General features: G+C 37.6%; 1 protein-coding gene across 7 annotated transcripts in view; it reads right to left on the reverse strand.

Moving 5' to 3' along the window:
• CFAP70 (cilia and flagella associated protein 70) overlaps positions 1–22,114 on the reverse strand; it is a 100,162-nt gene that overhangs the window by 17,687 nt on the left and 60,361 nt on the right. For 6 of the 7 annotated variants that reach the window (XR_005528897.1, XM_039235179.1, XM_039235177.1 and 3 more), the window contains 9 exons: positions 20,637–20,770; positions 20,400–20,515; positions 19,599–19,820; positions 11,099–11,257; positions 10,242–10,363; positions 8,412–8,564; positions 7,737–7,898; positions 5,565–5,654; positions 1,010–1,111 (listed from right to left, as the gene is read on the reverse strand). Coding sequence is in view for 6 of the 7 variants with exons in the window: in XM_039235179.1 (XP_039091110.1) it covers positions 1,010–1,111; positions 5,565–5,654; positions 7,737–7,898; positions 8,412–8,564; positions 10,242–10,363; positions 11,099–11,257; positions 19,599–19,820; positions 20,400–20,515; positions 20,637–20,770 (1,260 nt within the window). In the remaining variant the exon portion in view is untranslated. The remainder of the gene's footprint in view (positions 1–1,009; positions 1,112–5,564; positions 5,655–7,736; positions 7,899–8,411; positions 8,565–10,241; positions 10,364–11,098; positions 11,258–19,598; positions 19,821–20,399; positions 20,516–20,636; positions 20,771–22,114) is intronic. The other variant, XM_039235180.1, reaches the window with a different exon arrangement.

Below are 22,114 nucleotides of genomic sequence, written 5' to 3' on the forward strand. Positions count from 1 at the left end.
AGATTTCTGTAGAATAATCTATTTATGTTTGTTGGTAATGCCTTTATGTTTGCACCTTTATCATCAGCCTTTATTTTTTAAAAATGTTTATTTATTTATTTATTTATTTATTTATTTATTTAGAGTGAGCAGGGTAGGGGAAGAGAGAGAAGGAGAGAGAGAAAATCCTAAGCAGGCTCCCCGCTGTCAGTGCAGAGCCCAACATGGGGCTCCATCTCACAAACTATGAGATCATGACCTGGGCAGAAATCAAGAGGTCACTCAACCAGCCGAGCCACCAAACGCCCCCATCAGCCTTTATTTTTATTAATAGGTTCTTCTATAGCTCTTCTAGGTCATACACAACTAACAAAGGGGGAGAACAGAGAGGATATGTAGGAATTTTTTGTAGATTCGTAATTTGAATGACTATACAAGGAATGCTTACCAATGTCCTAGGCTTGAGAGCTCAGGCAGGACAAGAGGCATCAAGGAGATCAGTGGAAGAATGGCCACTAGTATCATCTGCCATCCCACTGTACCATCAACCACTGCTCTCACACAGCTCCTCATTCAGCATTCCTAATCCCAACTCTAGACTCTGATTACCATACCCTTCGTCTTGCAGAAAAGGATGCACAGAGTTGGGCTGGTTAGCACACCTTGCCCAGGGACTACAGAGCAGCTTAAAAGTGCCACAGAGAGACCACCCAACCCAGAACACCGGCTTACAATCAGTCCTGGCTCACCCCACTCCTGCTCGCCTATGACCAACAAGCCCAAGTGACTTGCTCTTATTTTTAGAATCTCCTTTCCATACAAATACACTTGAATATATGATTTTTAAGCACATTCCAAGTAGCAGCTTCTCAGACTTGGCCTCTCCTTTCTCATAAGTATGATAACCAAATCTGAAATTCACTAAACCTCAACTATCATGCATTAATGGCCATTTACATATCTCTTGCTTTACTTAGTTCCTCACCTCATTGCCCTAAACGGGCACTGTGTAAGACTAATCAATACTCACTTTTAGGCTGACCAGAGCCAAATATGCCCATACTTCAGCATTGTAGTTGTTCAATGCATTGGCTTCAGAGAGAGCATCTTCAGCTTCTGTGAGCTCCTCCAGCTTGATAGAAAAATGAAAAGTATGAGTTAAGTCAAAGCAGTTTTCCCTTAAGTCAGCTGGAGTCAGTGTAGCTGAAAACATTATGTTCAAATAACATTGGTGTGTGTGACCTATAAAAGCAGTTTTCAAATTTTTAAACTTTTAGCAGCAGAACTCTTTCTTCAAACAAAATCTTATGTGGTAGCCCAGCCTGTTAAAAGCAGAACTGCTGTGATTAAAAAGCCAGGTAGGGAAACCTGGAGTCCTGCCTGCTAGGCTCTCAACTTACATCCCTCTCTTCCTCCTTTCCTCTACAGCAGCCCCATCAGGGCATCCATGAGCCATGGAGTTTCAGGTACCAGGATTGGAAAATCAGAAGTATTCACTATTGTGTGTGTATCATTCAGGGATTTTCCCGTACATAGTAGGCTGTCAGACACATTTGTAGTTTCTTCCTTTATATCATGCATCTCTTTCTTTTTTTTTTCTTAAATAGTTTATTGTTAAGTTTGTTTACATATAATACCCAGTGCTCATCCCAACAAGTGTCCTCCTTCGTGTCCACCATCCCCTCACCCCCATCAGCCCTCAGTTTGTTCTCAGCATTCAAGAGTCTCTCATGGTTTGCCTCCCTCCCTCTCCCCAACTACTTTTCCCCTTCTTCTCCCGCATAGTCCTCTATTAACTGCATCCCTTTCTTAAAGTCCCTTTAGCCTGTCAAAATACTATTGTTCAGACCACTTCCTTTCCCCTAATATTAGTTATTAATTGCACAATCTTGAGGAATCAATACAATATTCCGACTCTAGAATTCTCCCTGAGCTCTGGACACATGGATATCATTGCTGCTTCCTAAAAGTGAGGTTGCTTTGTAAAATCTTCCAAAAGGTCACCTAAGGAAGAAATAAGTCACTCTTCTCCCCAGTAAAGTAGCTCTTCTTTTTTTCTATTTTAGAAAAAAAATTATGGGTTTCCAGGCCCAAAACAATATGAAGAATGACCTTTAAGCAATACCCAGACTTTGGTCTACACCTTAAATGTCTCTAAGATATTGATTCAATATTCAATCAATGTATTGATTTATAATTCAACCAACATTATTCAATCAATTATACTTGTTAATGATTTATTCTGTGTGTCAGGAGTATACCAGGTACTGTGAATAAAAAGATAACATACAACCCTTGCCTTCAAAGAGTTTACTGACATATATGTAAAAAAATAAATAAAACAAAACATAAGCCCAAACACATACATATTTCCAATACAGAATAAACATTTCTGTAATAAAAGCATATATATGATCTATTGGAGGGACATAAGAAAATGGGAATATTTCTGCCCTGAAATTAAAGGGCAGCTTCTGAGAAGAAACATTGCTAAAGTGAATTTTGAAGAATAAAAAGGGGTTTGTTAGCTGTACAAGGTAAAGAAAGGCATTCCAGGTGAAAGGAATATCATATGCAAAGGCATGGAGACACAAGGGGGTGTGGTGTGGTCAGGAAACTTTTAAGTATGCTTGTGTCTGGAGAAAAGAGAAAGAGATTAGTAAGAAGATTAAACTAAAGAATTAGGTGAGACCAAATCATATATATTCATTCAGAGGAATGTGAGTTTTATTCTGAAAGAAGGATAGCCATTGAATGGTTTAAGTAGGGGAATAACATAGTATTTCCATATTTTATTTTATTTTTAAAATTTTTAATGTTTCATTTATTTTTGAGAGAGAGAGAGACAGCGTGAGCAGGGGACAATCAGAAAGAGAAGGAGACACAGAACCTGAAGCAGGCTCCAGGCTCTGAGCTAGCTCTCAGCACAGAGCCCGACACGGGGCTTGAACCCACGAACCGTGAGATCATGACCTGAGCCGAAGTCAGACGCTTAACCCACTATGCTTAACCCACTGAGCCACCCAGGTGCCCCAGTATTTCCAGATTTTAAAAACCGGTTTGATAACAGTGTGGGAGATAAAATGAGGGAAGACAGGTTACCCTGGCATATGAGGGATGAGGCTTGAATTAGAGCTGTAAAAATAGGGATGAGAGGAGACAACAGACTCCAGAGACATTTAGGAGACAAAATCAGTAACATATTTGATGCCTAATTAAAAGTAATAGGAGAAGTAGACTAGGATAGCTTTTAAGTTTATGGCTTGGTTGATTGGGTTCATTACAGTCCCCTTCATGAAGACATGGAATACAGGAGACTGGGTAGGCTTTCAGAATTTGAGAATCCTTCAGAGATAGGTTATATTTCAGTCATACACATTTTGAAGTGTCTGTTACACTGTTTGATGTAAGGGTCAGAACTTGAAAAGTATTATGCATTAAAGGCTTATAATCATTAGGGCACAAGTGGTAGTTAAAGCCAATGGAATAGATGTTATTTCTTAGGGTGAATAAATATGGTGACAGGAGAAGAGGGCTGACTCTAGAACCCAGAGGAATGGGAAGCCTGACAAATATGGTGGTTAAATGACTAGAAGCTGGCAAAAAAAAAAAAAAAAAAAAGCTGAGAAAGAGATATCAGAAAGGCATAGAACTGGAAGGATGCAAATGAAGTATTGTGGAGATCTACGGAGGAGAGGGCTTCAGGAAGAAGGCAGTCAATGGAGTTAAGCAGCAGGGAGACTGCACCTAAGTGTCTATGACATTTAGCAATTAGGATGTTATAGGGAACTTTTGTCAGAAGTGTCAGTAAGTTGGTAAGGGTAAAGTGGTAAAGTGGTAAGCCTAATTGCAATGAAGTGAAAGGTAAACGGGACCTGGGATATGAGCAGATAATTCACAAGAAATAAAAGCATCACATGATTTCAACCTCATTCATGATGAAAATGCAAATTAAGATACCTATCTAATTGGCAAATGATATTACAATGAGGTAACAATGAAATGTATTCTCATACCTTCTGGCGGAGTATAAATCAGTATATACCCTTTCTAGGGGCACATTGATACTGTAATTTAAAGATAAAATCTTCTACATTCTTTAAGGATGTATCTTAAGGAAATAATCAGAATTAAGCACAGAGATTTATGTCCAAGAACATTTATCTCAGCTTCATTTATAATAGTATAATTGTAGAAACTAACAACATGTCCAATTATGAGTGACTGATCAAATAAACTATGGTATGTCCACACAGGTATAGGATGAATAAAACACTGGTAGGGAGCAGGGATTACTTAAACATCTTAGTGGCATGGCTTAACCCAAGGAGGTTTTCTTTTTTTAGTTTCTATCTCAATGAAAATATTGTTTACACTACTCAAAACAAATAGAAGCATGACTTATGTTGAATAGTCTGTACAACTAGTTTCTTGTACTTTTGACAGAGCTGTCAGTTTTCTAACAGCTAGAAATGTTTTACATTCTTTCTGGGAAGGTGGAACAGGGGAGAGCATGGCTTATGTATAAATGATTATGTGTTTCGGTATAATTATTAATATCACCCTTTCCATTCTCTGAAGTGTCCTGGTTAATATGACAAATTACATGGTCACTTCATTTATGCATCCAAACAGGGGACACCATGAAGTCGTCAGAAATCATGTTATAGACTCTTTGGTGATGTGAGAAGATATCAATGCTATACTGTTTAAATGGAAAAAAAGATTACAAAGCAGTACATATATTATTTACAATTTTATACATTAAAATTATGTTCATATATATGTGAAAAAGACTGGAGGAAAATACATTCAAATGTTAACAGTGCTTATCACTGAGTGGTTGGATTACAGATGCTTTTATGTTTTCTTCACAATTTGTATCTTCCAAATGTTCTATAATAAACTTATATTACTTTCACGCTTAAAAAAATCAGCAATAAGGAAGAGGAGACCGGGGATACAGACAATTCCCTTGTTCCCTTGCTTGTTATCACTGTCATTTAATAAGAAGGGGGAAAGTATGAGGAAAGAGTTGATTGAGAATGAAAGATTAAAAATGTAAATCAAGGAAAAAGAAAAAATAACAGAGTAAGTTATTAGGAGAAAATGAAAAATACATTGAAGAAATTAGACATGAACAGCAGGATGCATGCCTCTTTCAAAAATTGCAAGACAGAAGGAAAGAGTGACTGGAGAGTTTTTAGGGGTCATGGAGCAAAAAATCTACCAGAAGCTGTAGCAGCTCCTTTTGAATACAGAGGGTCATAGAGCTTAATAAGTATCAATCAATTTCTGTAATTTAATTGAATAGATTCTTCATTTATCATATAACTTTCCCCTTACAGATAATATCATAAAATTGAGTTTCTGTACCAAATGACATGAAATTTTTAGCTTCCTAGTTCAGTTTTTTGTGTGATTTTTGAAAGAATGTTTCATTTTTATAGTACAGGTTGACTGTTTAGTTTACTGAACACCTTTGAAAAGTAACTTTTCCCACCATTATTACAAACTTCCAAGGTGCTTGAAAGACCAAGGAATCAAGGTCAGCTGTATTCACAGGCTTGAGCCTTCATCCTTACCCGATAACAGGCGATTCCTAGTCCTAGCCAGGTAAGGCATGAAGGTGATCTCTTACAGACTTGCAGGTAGGTTTTCTTTGCCTTTTCATACTGTAGAAAGAAAGCACCCTTAAGCTATTGTTCTACTGGAAGTTTCAAATGCTGTATTGCTAAGATTGTCATGAGGCATCTGTAGTTGTACCAAAGACCAATCTAAGTTAAAGGAACCCTTAAATTGCTTTTTATTAAGACAAAAGTTCTGCTTAGAGCAGTTTTAGGTTCACACCAAATTGAGAGGAAGGTACAGAGATTTCTCATATATCTCTTGCTGCCACACATGCATAATCTCTCCCATTATTAACATCCCCCATCAGAGTGGTACCTGAGGAAACTACACTAATACATCATCATCATGTAAAGTCCATGGTTTACCTTAAGGTTTGCATTTTCTTTTATACATTCCATAGGTGTGGACCAATGTATAATGACATGTATCCATTATTAGAGTAGTTTTAAAATTGTTTTAAATGTTTATTTATTTTTGAGAGAGAGAGAAAGACAGAGTGCAAGCAGGGGAGGTGCAGGGAGAGAGGGAGACAGAATATCAAGCAGGCTCCAGTCTCTGAGCTGTGAGCCTGACACAGGGCTCAAACTCATGAATGTAGGATCATGACCTGAGCCGAAGTCAGGCACTTAACTGACTGAGCCACTCAGGCGCCCAATTGTTAGAGTATTTTCACTGCCCTAAAAATCCTCTGTGCTCCATCTATTCATCACTTCCCTTCCTCAACACTTGGAAATCACTGATTTCTTTACTGTCTCCATAGTTTTGTCTTTTCCAGAATGTCATACAGTTGAAATCAAACAATATGTAGCCTTCTCAGATTGACTGCTTTCACTTAGTAATATGTATTTAAGCTTCCTTTATGTTTCTTCATGGTTTGCTAGCTTATCTCTTCTTAGCACTGAGTGATACAGGAAACATTGAGGAAAAAGGGGAAAAAAAAGCTTTAAAAGTAGACCACTTCTTGTCTTGTATCTCCAAAGTGAAAGATACAATTATAGGTAAGCCTCAGAAATAGCCTAAGAATTGCTTGCCTTGGGGTGCCTGGGTGGCTCAGTTGGTTAAGCGTCCGACTTGGGCTCAGGTCATGATCTCACGGTTCATGGGTTCGAGCCCCGCGTCAGGCTCTGTGTTGACAGCTCAGAGCCTGGAGCCTGTTTCAGAATCTGTGTCTCCCTCTCTCTCTGACCCTCCCCTACTCACTCAGTCTCTCTCTCTCAGAAATAAATAAAACATTAAAAAATTTTTAAAAGAATTGCTTGCCTTGACTATATAAGTCAGAATCTCTATTCAGATGCAGCTTGCAATGATATCAGACAGGAAACTTTTTCTTTCAGTGAAGTACACTGCAATGGGATAGTGATTTTTCTCTCTCAAGCCTATGTGAGCCATCATACTTAAATTATAAGACACTGAAACTTCTTGTTGCTGTTGTTGTTTTATTTTATATAGGACAAGAATTGGGTGCGCTGGGGGGAGAAATGGAATGAAGTCAAAACAAAAACAGAGTCAAAAGGACTTTGGCAAAAAGTTGATAATTGTTAATATGGGATTACAGGCCCATGTTGGTTCAGTATACTATTCTGTCTATATTATATGTATTTGAAATTTTCCATAACAGAAAGTTTCTTTTAGAAGGTCTTGGGGTGATTCCTAAGATATGGAGAGTAATTACTAAAGAGGTCAGAGTGTCCTGTGGAATGGGGCTAGCCTCAGCCAAATGAACTATAAACCTCTGTGTTAAGAAGTTTAGAGAAGGTCTTTTAATATTTTCCATTAATAAAGTCAAGTGAAGAATGTTTTTATACAGTTAATAAAAGGAAGTTTGCTTAAATAGTAACTATAATAACATTTATTGTATAAATGTATACATTTATGATACAACTTTTTAGTATCATAATGGTTAAAACCACAGACTCTAGTATTAGACTGCCTGGGTGCCAATCCAGCTTTTTAAATTACTGGTTTATCTAATGTTGGCCAAGTCACTTTACCTTTGGATGTAAAATTATCATTATTATATTACTATGTTTAGTCCACAGAGATAGATATTAATGCTTGAACTGTAGTCAGGTCACAGGCCATAACTGATTTATTTACATAGTTACTCCCCATCCTGTATCTCTCACCTCTTTCTCTTCCAGATAGATGTGCCCCAGCCGCAGGAAGATGAAGTGCATCTCAGAAGCATCCACCACAAAACTAATGGTTCGCTCATAGCATGCCTTGGCCTCACCATGATTTCCACTTAGAAAATAGAGATGGCCCTTCATGCCCCAGACATTAGGATTCTGAGAAAGTAAAGAACAAGTAGTACCTAGGATGAGGTGGTTAATGATTTTTGTTTAACATTTAAAATTAGATTAAGTCCTTTTTTCTTTTTCTAATGGCATTCAATTAGAAAGAGGGCCATTCAGTTGCACTGGTAGATATTTTTCTAGGTCTGCTCTCTCATTCCTTTCTTGCATTTTTCAAAACCATTTTGCCTTTGGGGTAAATATTAAGAAAAACATTAAAATGTAATCAAGAGAATGTTCACAATGAGAAAGGAGAGGAAGTCCAGAAAACTTGAAATAGATCAACTATCCGCTAAAGGGTTATACTTATCCTTTTCTCTGCCTTTTGCAAAATGCATAACTGTTTGAGAAAAACAAATGGAAGCAAATACACGAGTTTACTGACAGTTGATGACCTCTACTTCTGGTAACCAGAAATCTACCCATGATTTGGCATCACCACCTTTAAGAAAGGCTGCTTGCCCCTCTTCTAAACTAAACTCAAGAGGTTCTAGCCAAAGCTATTACCAGGTAGTCCATCTGGGCTGCTTGTTGAAGGTATTCCTCTGCCTTGGCAAAGTCCTTCTTGAGAAGGTGTGTCTGGGCCAGCACCAAGTAATACTCACAGCTGGGGCCTCCTTGAGGGCATAACAGCTCATGTGCAAGCACTCTGTGCACATACTACAAGGAAGAATCAGATTATAAGGAATATGTAAATAACTGTATTGTGTCAGTTCCATAGCTCTTGCAGTTGAATATTATGTCCCTGATAAAAACTAATAAGAAACATTATAGAATGAAATGATTATCAACTTCAAAAAGTTAGAGGTGAATTATAAAAATTCAGCACATCATGGTTCCATTACCAGCTACTCACATAGTCACCAAATGTTGACATTCTGGTCTTTCTGGTCATTGAACTAGATGAGTTTTAGCCTGTATTTGTTAAGTAGCAGACAAAAGCACTTCATCAATCACTCCATTTATACATGAGGTAACATTTTCAGGGCAGCTGTAATTACTAAAGAAACTTATAGTAAAGCAAAACCTCCCTTTCTAAAATTCTAGACTCAATATCTTGGAAACATAAATGTCTATAACTGACAAACTCTCATTTATGTTTGCCAGTTTTATACTTTGGGCTCTTCTTTGTTTCTAATACTATATGAGGCCTGCAAATTTGACAGTCAGATGTACTTGCTAAGCAGAGGGGAAACCCCTTCTTTTCTTCTCCCTCTGTTCCCATCTTAGCCTATAATATAGAAACTCCCACTAATACTTACACCTTCTTAGGAAAACAGTGGGAGGAGGCCTTGTAGCTGTTCCCTCTACCTGCATTTCTGGCTCTTTGCCATGGGATGATAGTGACTTACTTAATCTAGGACACAGAAAGCCTGTTTCTCTACTGGGAAAGGTTAATGTGTTAAAAGTTCCTATTTCATTTGGCCCCCTCCCAGCCAGTTCATAATTCTTGCCCTTTCTTGAGCTTGCCTATCCTCAAGGGGAACACACACTCTGCAGGATCAGGGCCAACTCTACTGGCTCCTGGATCTTGCTCTCTCTCCTACTCCTTGCTTCACGGATATATTTCTTATTTCTCAGGTGGTAGGCAGACCTCACAGGATGCTCTTCTCTGGGAGGAGGGGGTAATTCTCCAGTAATTCTACCAGTGACTGCATGGGTAAGTCAAATCTGAGACCAGTCACATCTCTAGCCCATTTTTAAAAAGATTTTATTTATTTATTTTGAGAGAGAGACAGAGAGGAAACTGCATTCACACATGTAGGGTAGGGGCAGAGGGAGAAGGTGAGGGAGAGAGAGAGTCTTAAGCAGGCTCCATGCTTAGCGCAGAGCCCAGAGCAGCAATCCATCCCATGACTGTGAGATCATGACCTGAGCCGAAATGAAGAGTCGATGCTTAACCGACTAAGCTACCTAGGTGGCCCTCCAGCCCAATTTTACAAATAAAAAATTTTTATTCCCCACATAATACCATGTATCTGTTTCCAATTGTTTACAACCTAGAAAGGAAGAAGGGTATAATTAGACTCCTATGAATCCCCAAAACTCATATAATATGAATTCTGATAATAAAGTGACATTAGGCTACATATGCCTTTAGAGTCTGATTTTGCTCTGCTGGTATTCTGAAGGGAGCAGATATACAGTGAGGTCTTCTGATGCTCTCTGTAGAGAGTGGTTTATATTTGGATATTCACACCATTGGGCCTATGCATTCCCTCAAAGCATATTTGATTTCTGTATCAAATATTAAAGCATGGAAAGATACCACTGTGGATTGAATAAGAACTTCACTAAAATCTTTCTATCTACTTGCCCTTTTCCAAATATTCTGACCTGCACAGCATTGACCTTCATCAAGAAGCGTATGGTCTCCATGAAGATAGTGGCAGGAGTTTGGGAAACACCATGAGGGCCGGGATGCAAAAAGGTTGATGAATCTTGACATTTTGATGGCTCTGAAAATATTATAAGGATAGGTGATTAGATGTAAAGGAAAAGAATGTTGGAAACTCAGACATACCAACGTAGCAAGGAGACTATTCTAATCTATGAGAGAGATTATAACCTGAAAAGCAATAGATTCCTCTATAGCAATGGTCCCCAAAGATCTGAAAAGTTCTCAGGGTTGTCTACTGGTGATTCCAAATGCAAGTCACAACCAAATGAAATGGGTTTTTAAAGTATTCAGATCATCCTGAATGTGAAACACAACCTGTAGATATTCTAAAAATGACCGTTGTTAGAAAATCCTAAGTCTGGGGTACCTGGGTGGCTCAGTTGGTTAAGCATCTGACTCTTGATTTCAGTTTAGGTTATAATCTCATGGTTTGTGGGTTTGAGCTCCACAGAGCACCATGTCCATGCTGTCAGTGCAGAGCCTACTTGGGATTCTCTCTCTACCTCTCTCTCTGCCCCTCCCTCTCTTTCTCTCTCACTCAAAATAAATAAACTTTAAAAAAAAAGAAAATCATAAGCTTGTAGTTAGCTACTTCTCTGAGATAAATATAAATTCTTGCTTAGAGAAAGAGCTACCTTACTCAGTTTGGATTATCAGAGTCTAGCCTCATATGAAGGAACTTAGGTGATATGCGAACTAATCCACTTCAAACAAGTTAAGATCGCCATTTTGGTAATCACTGTTTAGTTTGTTTATGCCTTTCTTTCAATTGGAAATCTTTATTCCTAAGTACCTTTCTTTGCTGGTATATCTTTGAGAAGCATATTGGATGGTTTTTGGTTGATAATTGGATCTTGAGTTTGTAGGGACAAAATACATTCTTGTGAACCAGCCTGCAGTTTGGAGGATTCTTCAAGAAAGTCATCTGGAATGTATGATGGATCTCTTGGTCCTAAATAGATTAAACTTTAATGAAAAAAAAAAAACACCTTCCTACATTGGATATTAAAAGGTTATTAAAGAGATAAAATATAATTATTTTCAAAGCATAAGAAACATATTTCCTAAATATTGCAAGCACAGACTTCTTTTGCAGACTTTTTATATTTATTTTTTTAAGATTTTATTTTATTTATTTAAAATTTTTAAAAAATATTTTATTTATTTCTGAGATAGAAAGAAAGAGAGAGAGAGAGAGAGCATGAGCAGGGGAAGGTCAGAGAGAGAGGAAACACAGAATCTGAAGCAGGATCCAGGCTCTGAGCTGGCTGTCAGCACAGAGCTTGACATGGGGCTCGAACCCACAAACCATGAGATCATGACCTGAGCCGAAGTTGGATGTTTATCTGCCTGAGCCACCCAGGTGCCCCTAAAGATTTTATTTTTAAGTAATTTCTAGATCTAATAGGGGGCTTGAACTTACAACTTTGAGATCAAGCATCCTATACTCCATGATGGAGCCAGCCAAGTGTCTCAGAATTTTCACATTTCTGAATTTGAAGAGTACAAGCTAAACTGATGGCACAGCTTTCTATAACTATGACCCTTAGTCCAATCCTGCTGCTCGCCTAAGTCCTGATAATGTCAAAGGAATACCTATTATAAAAGTTATTTGCTAAACCCAGAATGTCAGGAATCTAAATGAGAAGGTTAATATATTTTTAGATTAAATTAAAACTCTTGAAGGATAGGAATTCTATTCATCTTATCTCAGTGTTCAGAAATCACCACCATCATCATTACAAGTAGCTATATTTGAGCATGACTGTATGCCAGGAAGTGTACCAAAAATTGTACTAAAAACTTTATTGTATAATCTAATTCATTTTTCACAAGATTCATTATGCTCCTTTGAACAAAGTGAAACACATTATATTTGGTTCAAACTATTTTGTGATTTCTTCTTTGATTTATGGGTTATTTAGAAGTGCATTGTTTAAATTACAGATACTTGAACTTTTCCTATATATCAAGTCATGAGCTGGTAAATTGCTTCTGGATATGTAAGAAGGCTGGTTTGTAGTGTTTGCTGATTTCCATGATATAAATTCCACTATCATTGCTTATTTCAAGCAACCAATGTTACATCACTGAATGAAGAGTTAGGAAGAGATGCAAAATAGTATAACATTATATAATATTTCTACATATAAAAAAATTAGACATAAATAACTTCAACAGCATAGATGACAGTAAAATAATAAAGAAGTGAACGTTTTGAATATTAGCTTTTTTTTTTGGTTGTTTTTGTTGTTGTCTTCTATTTACATGGAAATACATGTCTTCTATTTACATCAATGGTTGAATGGATAGAGAAAATGTGGTGTGCATATATACAATGGAATATTATTCAGCCATAAAAAAGAATAAAATCTTGCCATTTGCAACAACATGGATGGATCATGAGAATATTATTATATAATATTAGCATGTTATTATGCAAATCGAATGCAACAGCACATAGAATTATTTACCATGGTCAAGTGGGATTCATTCCTGGGTTACAGGGCTGGTTCAATATTCGCAAATCAATCAATGTATTCACATTAACAAAAGAAAAGATAAAAACCACATCATCCTGTCAATAGATGCAGAAAAAGCATTTGACAAAATACAGCATCCCTTCTTAATAAAGACCCTTGAGAAGGTCAGGATAGAAGGAACTTATGTAAACATCATAAAAGCCATCCATGAGAAACCCTCAGATAACATCATCCTCAATGGGGAAAAACTGAGTGCTTTCCCCCTGAAATCAGGAACAGGACAAGGATGCCCACTCTCAACACTGATGTTGAACATAGTGCTAGAAGTCTATGTATAGCAATATACATATAGAAGTCATAGTATCAGCAATCAGACAACAAAAGGAAATAAAGGGCATCAGAATTGGCAAAGAAGAAGTCAAACTTTCACTTTTCGCAGACGACATGATACTCTACATAGAAAGCCCAACAGACCCTACCAGAAGCCTACTAGAACTGATCCATGAATTAAGAAAAGCTGCAGGGTACAAAATCAATGTACAGAAATCGGTTGCATGTATATATACCAATAATGAAGCAAGAGAAAGAGAAATCAAGAAGCTGATCCCACTCACAATTGCACAAAAAAAAAACCCATAAAATACCTAGGAATAAACCTAACCAAAGATATAGGAGATATATATGATGAAAATTATAGAAAACTTATGAAGGAAATTGAAGAAGACACAAAGAAATGGAAAAACATTCCATGCCTATGGATAAGAAGAATAAATATAGTTAAAATGTCATTACTACCCAAAGCAATCTACACATTCAATGCAATCCCAATCAAAATTGCACCAGCATTCTTCTCAAAACTAAAATAAATTATCTTAAAATTTGAATGGAACCACAAAAGACCCCGAATAGCCAAACTAATATTGAAGAAGAAAACCAAAACGGGAGGCCCCAAAATCCCAGACTTTAGCCTCTACTACAAAGCTGTAATCATCAAGACAGTATGGTATTGGCACAAAAAGAGTCACATAGACCAATGGAATAGAATAGAGAACTCAGAATTGGACCCACAAATGTACAGCCAACTAATCTTTGACAAAGCGGGAAGGAGTGTCCAATGGCAAAAAGATAACCTCTGTAACAGATGGTGCTAGGAGAACTGGACAGCAACATGAAGAAGAATGGAACTAGAACACTTTCTCACACCATACCCAAAAATAAACTCAAAATGTATAAAGGACCTGAATGTGAGACAGGAAATCATCAAAACCCTAGAGGGAAAAGCAGGAAACAACCTCCTTGACCTCCACCGCAGCAACTTCTTACTTGACACATCCCCAAAAGCAAGGGAATCGAGAGCAAAAATAAACTGTTGGGACCTCATCAAGATTAAAAGCTTCTGCACAGCCAAGGAAACAACCCAGAAAATTAATAGGCAACCAACGGAATGGGAAAAGATAGTTGCAAATGACATATCAGATAAAGGGTTAATATCCAGAATCTATAAGGAACTCACCAAACTCCACGCCCGAAAAACAAACAACCCAGTGAAGAAATGGGCAGAAGACATGAACAGACACTTCTCCAAAGAGGACATCCAGATGGCCAACAGACACATGAAACGATGCTCAGCATCCCTCCTCATCAGGGAAATACAAATCAAAACCACACTGAGATACCACCTCACGCCAGTCAGAGTGGCTAAAATGAGCAAATCAGAGAACTCTAGATGCTGGCGAGGATGTGGAGAAACGGGCACCCTCCTACACTGTTGGTGGGAATGTAAACTGGTACAGCCCCTCTGGAAAACAGTGTGGAGGTTCCTCAGGAAACTAACAATAGAACTCCCTTATGACCCAGCAATAGCACTGCTAGGAATTTACCCAAGGGATACAGAAATGCTGAGGCATAGGAGCACATGTACCCCAATGTTCATAGCAGCACTCTCCACAATAGCTAAAACATGGAAAGAGCCTAAGTGTCCATCAACAGACGAATGGATCAAGAAGATGTGGTTTATCTATACCATGGAATACTACATGGCAATGAGAAAGAATGAAATCTGGCCATGTGTAGCAACATGGATGGACCTTGAGGGTGTTATGCTGAGCGAAATAAGTCAGGCAGAGAAGGACAAATATCATATGTTTGCACGTATAGGAGGATTAGGAGGAACTTGACGGAGGACCAAGGGGGAGAAGAAGGGGGGAAATGGTGGGGGAAAGGGAGAGAGGCAAACCATGAGAGACTCTTGAATGCTGACAAAAACTGAGGACTGATGGATGTGGGGGGGAGGGGGGGATGGGCATGGAGGAGGGCACTTTGGGGATGAGCACTGAGTGTTATGTGGAAACTAATTTGACAATAAACTATTTGTAAAAAAAAAAAAAAAAAAGAATAAAATCTTGCCATTTGCAACAACATGGATGGATCATGAGAATATTATTATATAATATTAGCATGTTATTATGCAAATCGAATGCAACAGCACATAGAATTATTTACCATGGTCAAGTGGGATTCATTCCTGGGTTACAGGGCTGGTTCAATATTCGCAAATCAATCAATGTATTCACATTAACAAAAGAAAAGATAAAAACCACATCATCCTGTCAATAGATGCAGAAAAGCATTTGACAAAATACAGCATCCCTTCTTAATAAAGACCCTTGAGAAGGTCAGGATAGAAGGAACTTATGTAAACATCATAAAAGCCATCCATGAGAAACCCTCAGATAACATCATCCTCAATGGGGAAAAACTGAGTGCTTTCCCCCTGAAATCAGGAACAGGACAAGGATGCCCACTCTCAACACTGATGTTGAACATAGTGCTAGAAGTCTATGTATAGCAATATACATATAGAAGTCATAGTATCAGCAATCAGACAACAAAAGGAAATAAAGGGCATCAGAATTGGCAAAGAAGAAGTCAAACTTTCACTTTTCGCAGACGACATGATACTCTACATAGAAAGCCCAACAGACCCTACCAGAAGCCTACTAGAACTGATCCATGAATTAAGCAAAGCTGCAGGGTACAAAATCAATGTACAGAAATCGGTTGCATGTATATATACCAATAATGAAGCAAGAGAAAGAGAAATCAAGAAGCTGATCCCACTCACAATTGCACAAAAAAAAAACCCATAAAATACCTAGGAATAAACCTAACCAAAGATATAGGAGATATATATGATGAAAATTATAGAAAACTTATGAAGGAAATTGAAGAAGACACAAAGAAATGGAAAAACATTCCATGCCTATGGATAAGAAGAATAAATATAGTTAAAATGTCATTACTACCCAAAGCAATCTACACATTCAATGCAATCCCAATCAAAATTGCACCAGCATTCTTCTCAAAACTAAAATAAATTATCTTAAAATTTGAATGGAACCACAAAAGACCCCGAATAGCCAAACTAATATTGAAGAAGAAAACCAAAACGGGAGGCCCCAAAATCCCAGACTTTAGCCTCTACTACAAAGCTGTAATCATCAAGACAGTATGGTATTGGCACAAAAAGAGTCACATAGACCAATGGAATAGAATAGAGAACTCAGAATTGGACCCACAAATGTACAGCCAACTAATCTTTGACAAAGCGGGAAGGAGTGTCCAATGGCAAAAAGATAACCTCTGTAACAGATGGTGCTAGGAGAACTGGACAGCAACATGAAGAAGAATGGAACTAGAACACTTTCTCACACCATACCCAAAAATAAACTCAAAATGTATAAAGGACCTGAATGTGAGACAGGAAATCATCAAAACCCTAGAGGGAAAAGCAGGAAACAACCTCCTTGACCTGAACCTCAGCAATTTCTTACTTGACACATTCCCAAAGGCAAGGGAATCAAGAGCAAAAATGAACTATTGGGACCTCATCAAGATTAAAAGCTTCTGCACGGCAAAGGAAACAACCCACAAACCTAATAGGCAACCAACGGAATGGGAAAAGATAGTTGCAAATGACATATCAGACAAAGGGCTAGTATCCAAAATCTATAATGAACTCACCAAACTCCACACCCAAAAAACAAATAATCCAGTGAAGAAAGGGGCAGAAGACATGAACAGACACTTCTCCAAAGAGGACATCCAGATGGCCAACAGACATGAAATGATGCTCAGCGTCCCTCATCATCAGGGAAATACAAATTAAAACCACACTGAGATACCACCTCATGCCAGTCAGAGTGACTAAAATGAACACATAGGAGACTCTATGCTGGCAAGGATGTGGAGAAATGGGCACCCTCCTACACTGTTGATGGGAATGTAAAGTGGTGCAGCCCCTCTGGAAAACAGTGTGGAGGTTCCTCAAAAAATTAACAATAGAACTCCCCAATGACCCAGCAATAGCACTGCTAGGAATTTGCCCAAGGGATACAGGAGTGCTGATGCATAGGGGCACATGTGCCTCAACGTTCATTGCAGCACTCTCAACAATAGCCAAAACATGGAAAGAGCCAAAGTGTCCATCAACTGACGAATGGGTCAAGAAGATGTGGTTTATCTATACAATGGAATACTACATGGCAATGAGAAAGAATGAAATCTGGCCATATGTAGCAACATGGATGCAACTCGACAGTGTTATGCTGAGCCAAATAAGTCAGGCAGAGAAGGACAGATACCATATGTTTGCACGTATAGGAGGATTAGGAGGAACTTAATTGAGGACCATGAGGGAGGAGAAGGAGGAAAATAGTTGGGGAGAGGGAGGGAGGCACACCATGAGAGACTCTTGAATTCTGAGAACAAACTGAGGACTGATAGGGGTTGGGGGAGAGGGGAAGGGGGGTGATGGGCATCGAGGAGGGCACTTGTTGGGATGAGCACTGGGTGTCATATGGAAACCAACTTGACAATAAACTATTTAAAAAAAAGAAAATGTGGTGTGCATATATACAATTGAATTATTATTCAGCCATAAAAAGAATAAAATCTTGCCATTTGCAACAACATGGATGGATCAGGAGAATATTATTATATAATATTAGCATGTTATTATGCTATTGTATCTTCATGATATATAGAAAGACAAACCCCATATGATCTCACTTACATGCGGAATATTAAATTTAAAAAAACAAGAACACAAAAAAGAACCTTGAAATCATAGATACAAAGAATAGATTGGTGATTGCCAGACGCAGAGGGTAAGAGGTAGGTGAAATGGTTGAAGGTAGTCAAAGGGTACAAACTTCCAGTTAGAAAATGAACAAGTCAGGTAATGTACAGCATGGTGACTGTAGTTAATAATACTCTATTGTATTTTAACGTTGCTAAGAGAGTAGATCTTAGCTCAGGTCATGATCCCAGGATTGTGGGTTAAAGCCCCATGTCAGGCTCCATGCTGAATGTGGAGCCTGCTTAAGATTCTCTCTCTCTCTCTCTCTCTCTCTCTCTCCTTCTGCCCTTCGTCCCTGCTCTCATGCTCTCTCTCAAAAATAAAAAAGTAAAAACAAAAAAATGGCCAAAGATCATAATATATACCTCACCAAAGAAGACATATAACTGGCACATCAGCATACGATAAGATACTCCTCATCAAATGTCATTAGGAATGTTAATAAAAAGACTACACATGTGTAGGGGAAAGGAGTATATGAAAAATCTGTAAATATTCTTTTCAACTTCGTTATGAACCTAAAACTCCTCTAAAAAATAAAATCTATTAAAAAATAGCTGATTAATATAAAAAATTTAAATGAAATTTAAAAACCTAGATGAAATTGATAAATTCCTAGAGAGTATAAAATACCATTAATAACACAATAAGAAATACAGAACACAAATAAATTAAATATTAAGTAAATGAAATAGTAGTCAGACACCTTTTCCTGCCAGAAAAACAAAACAAAACAAAAACCCAGGCTCTTGTGGTTTTATGGTTGAATTCTGTCAAACTTTTAAGTAAAATCTATTCCAATTATATAAGTTGATAAATAATATATAAGTTGGTAAAGAAAAAATAAGAAAATTCTGGAAATTTCCTGGAATTCCAGTATTTTAGACATGCAAATTCACTGACAAGAGAGATGTTTGGTGGTTGTTTGGAAATGGGGGCAAGAGAGATTCAAATGGGCACAAGGAGACTTTTGGAGATTTGAGATATGTTCATTACCTTGTTTGTGGTGATGTTTTCATGGGTGTGTTCGTATGTAAAACATATCAAACTATATGTGTTAAATACATGTGGTTTGTGAATGTCAACTATATCTCAGACAAACTGTTGAAAATTTAGTTTGTGCACAAAAAATAACAATATATGCAACAACATATAAACAAAATAACATATGCAAGAAACACATAAACAAAAACACATATTAAATTAAACACATTAGAATGATTGATTTCCTAAATGGAGGAAAGGAGAACGGCAATGAAGAACAGGGGAAAAATGGAGTGTGTGTGTGTGTGTGTGTGTGTGTGTGTGTGTGTGTAAATAAATAACTAAACTTAAGAACCACAAGAGAGGGATTGAGATGTTGGAAAAGAAAGTGATGGGACAATGAAAGAAATTTCCTCTGCTACAATGGTACCCCTCTTATGCATACACAGAGCCAGTAAATTCTCTAATTCAAAACCGTGAATAGCAATAGTAAAAGTTTCATACTTTCAATCAGATGAATGAGGAAATATTTAGGAGTCTTTCCTGGTATACATGGGACAACTCAAAAAGCTATCTACTGATTCGTTTAATAAATATTTACTAAGTACCTACTATATGCCAGGTCCTATTCATAAGGTGTGGAATTTTCCCAATAGTCACTCATCATCTCCATTTCCTGGTCCTACCTGCTGTGGCTTCCACTTTCATTGCTGTTGTAGAATTATTAGTTATTCCCCAAGGGCCTAAACTGGATTCCATTTTCCCTCCTTCTTCAATGTATTCTACAATACCAGTGCTTCCCTGCTTCATTACTTGTGCCTGAACCATTCGTGCCTGAAGTTGTTTGAAGCCTTCATGAAATGCCATTTCCATTCGAATATCATTGTTTTGAATTTCATAGTACAAACCTGAGAAAAGAAAGATGCTAAAATAAATGTGACTGGTTTTCTATTTCTACCACCATACACGGAAGAACTGCAACATGTCACTTGCCTTTCCCAATTTTTTGCCAAAGTTTAAGGACTATATGATGAGCTGGCAATGAGAAAGAATGAAATCTGGCCATGTGTAGCAACATGGACGGACCTTGAGGGTGCTATGATGAGCGAAATAAATCAGGTAGAGAAGGACAAATACCATATGTTTGCACGTATAGGAGGATTAGGAGGAACTTGACGGAAGACCATGGGGGAGAAGAAGGGGGGAAATAGTGGGGGAGAGGGAGAGAGGCAAACCATGAGAGACTCTTGAATGCTGAGAACAAACTGAGGACTGATGGGTGTTGGGGGGAGAGGGGAGATGAACATGGAGGAGGGCACTTGTGGGGATTAGCACTGGGTGTTATATGGAAACCAACTTGACAATAAACTATTTGTAAAAAAAAAAAAAAAAAAAAAAGAACTATATGATGAGTTATTAGGAAATGAAAAGAGAAAGAGAGACTCATAATGGAAGAAAACACATTCATATCGCAGGAAATACCATACCAAGTAAAGTCCAGGCTACAACATTGGTTGGTTCCAAGCAAGTAGCATCCTCAAAGAAAATTTCTGCCTGCTCATAGTTCTCCATCAAGACAGCCAGGACACCACACAGCAACAAGCTGAGATGAGACCAGCAACATGATTAGCAACATGGTCCCATGTCATAGTCATGGAACCAAGAAAATATCATAGAGAAGCCTATCTTCTTCTACTCATTCTTCATATCCCTTCCACCCATACCTGTGGATATGATTCTGGTTGAGGGAAAGGGCTCTCCGAAAACACTCCTGTGCTTTGATGTTGTCCTCAGTTAGGAGGCAGAAGGCACCATAGTCCAACCAGTGATCCAGGTTCTGGGGCTCACGGACCAACCTCTATCGCATGAAGCATTAGGAAGACCAAGATTATTGTACACTATGTCATATTTTTATGCACATAAAGCCATAAATACCATAAGTTTTATGAAAACAGAAACTATGTCATTTTTTATTTGCCACTGCATTCTGAATGTCTAGCACAGTCACCATTCTGGCTCATAATATGTGATGAATAAGTAATTATTGGAATGATTTAAAAATTAAATTTTCAAGTCATTATTTCCTAATGTCAATGTTCTGGTTACCATAAGCTCATCCAATTACTGGGAAACCTAAATTCATTTTATAGTTCATTTTAAAGATTTACCTATAATAATTTTTGTCATAGTTTTGAGATGGCAAATTTAAATTTAAGTACAAATATGTAAAAAAAAAGCATCTCATAAGTGAAAACCACAAAACATTGTTGAAAGAATTAAAGATGACATAAATAAATTGAAACACATCCAATGTCCATGGATTGAAAGACTTACTATTATTGAGATGTCAATACTGTCCAAAGCAATTTACAGATTCATAATAATCTATTAAAGTCCCAATGATATATTATGCAGCAACAGTAAAACCCATCCTGAAACTTACATGGAATCTCAAGGGACCCTGAATAATTAAAACAATTTTGAAAAAGAACAGAACTGGAGGACTCATATTTACTGATTTAAAAACTTACAAAACTACATAATCTGTGTGGTACTGGTATCAAGACAAATACATATATATATAACAATGGAATAGAATAGAGAGCTCAGAAATAAATCCTCATATATATGGTCAAATGATTTTTGACAAACGGGTTGAGACCATTCAATAGGTAAGGACAGACTTTTCAACAAAAAGTGCTAGGAAAACTGGATATCTGCATCTGCATGTAAAAGAACGAACTTGGACCCTTAATTTACAAAAATTAATTCAAAATGGATCAAAGACCTAAATGTTAAGACCCAAAACTATAACACTTTGAGAAGAAAATTTGGCACAAAACTTCATAACTCTAGACTTGGCAATGATTTCTTAGATATGATACCAAAGGCACAAGCAACAAAAGAAATAATAGACAAATTTGACTTCATCAAAAACTTTTTTAAAACTTTTGTATATCAGGGGTGCCTGGGTGGCTCAGTCAGTTAAGTATCAGAATTGGGCTCAGGTCATGATCTCATGGTTTGTGGGTTTGAGCCCTGCATCAAGCTCTGTGCTAAAAGCTCAGAGCCTAGAGCCTGTTTCAGATTCTGTGTCTCCCCACCCTTTCTCTCTGCCCCTACCGTGTTCGTGCTCTGTCTCTTTCTCTCAAAAATAAACATTAAAAAAATTCTTTTAATTAAAATAAATTTTTGTACATCA

The sequence above is a fragment of the Hyaena hyaena genome, unplaced genomic scaffold (genome assembly GCF_003009895.1).
Source record: "Hyaena hyaena isolate Hyena2069 unplaced genomic scaffold, ASM300989v1 scaffold_97, whole genome shotgun sequence".
NCBI lineage: Eukaryota > Metazoa > Chordata > Mammalia > Carnivora > Hyaenidae > Hyaena > Hyaena hyaena.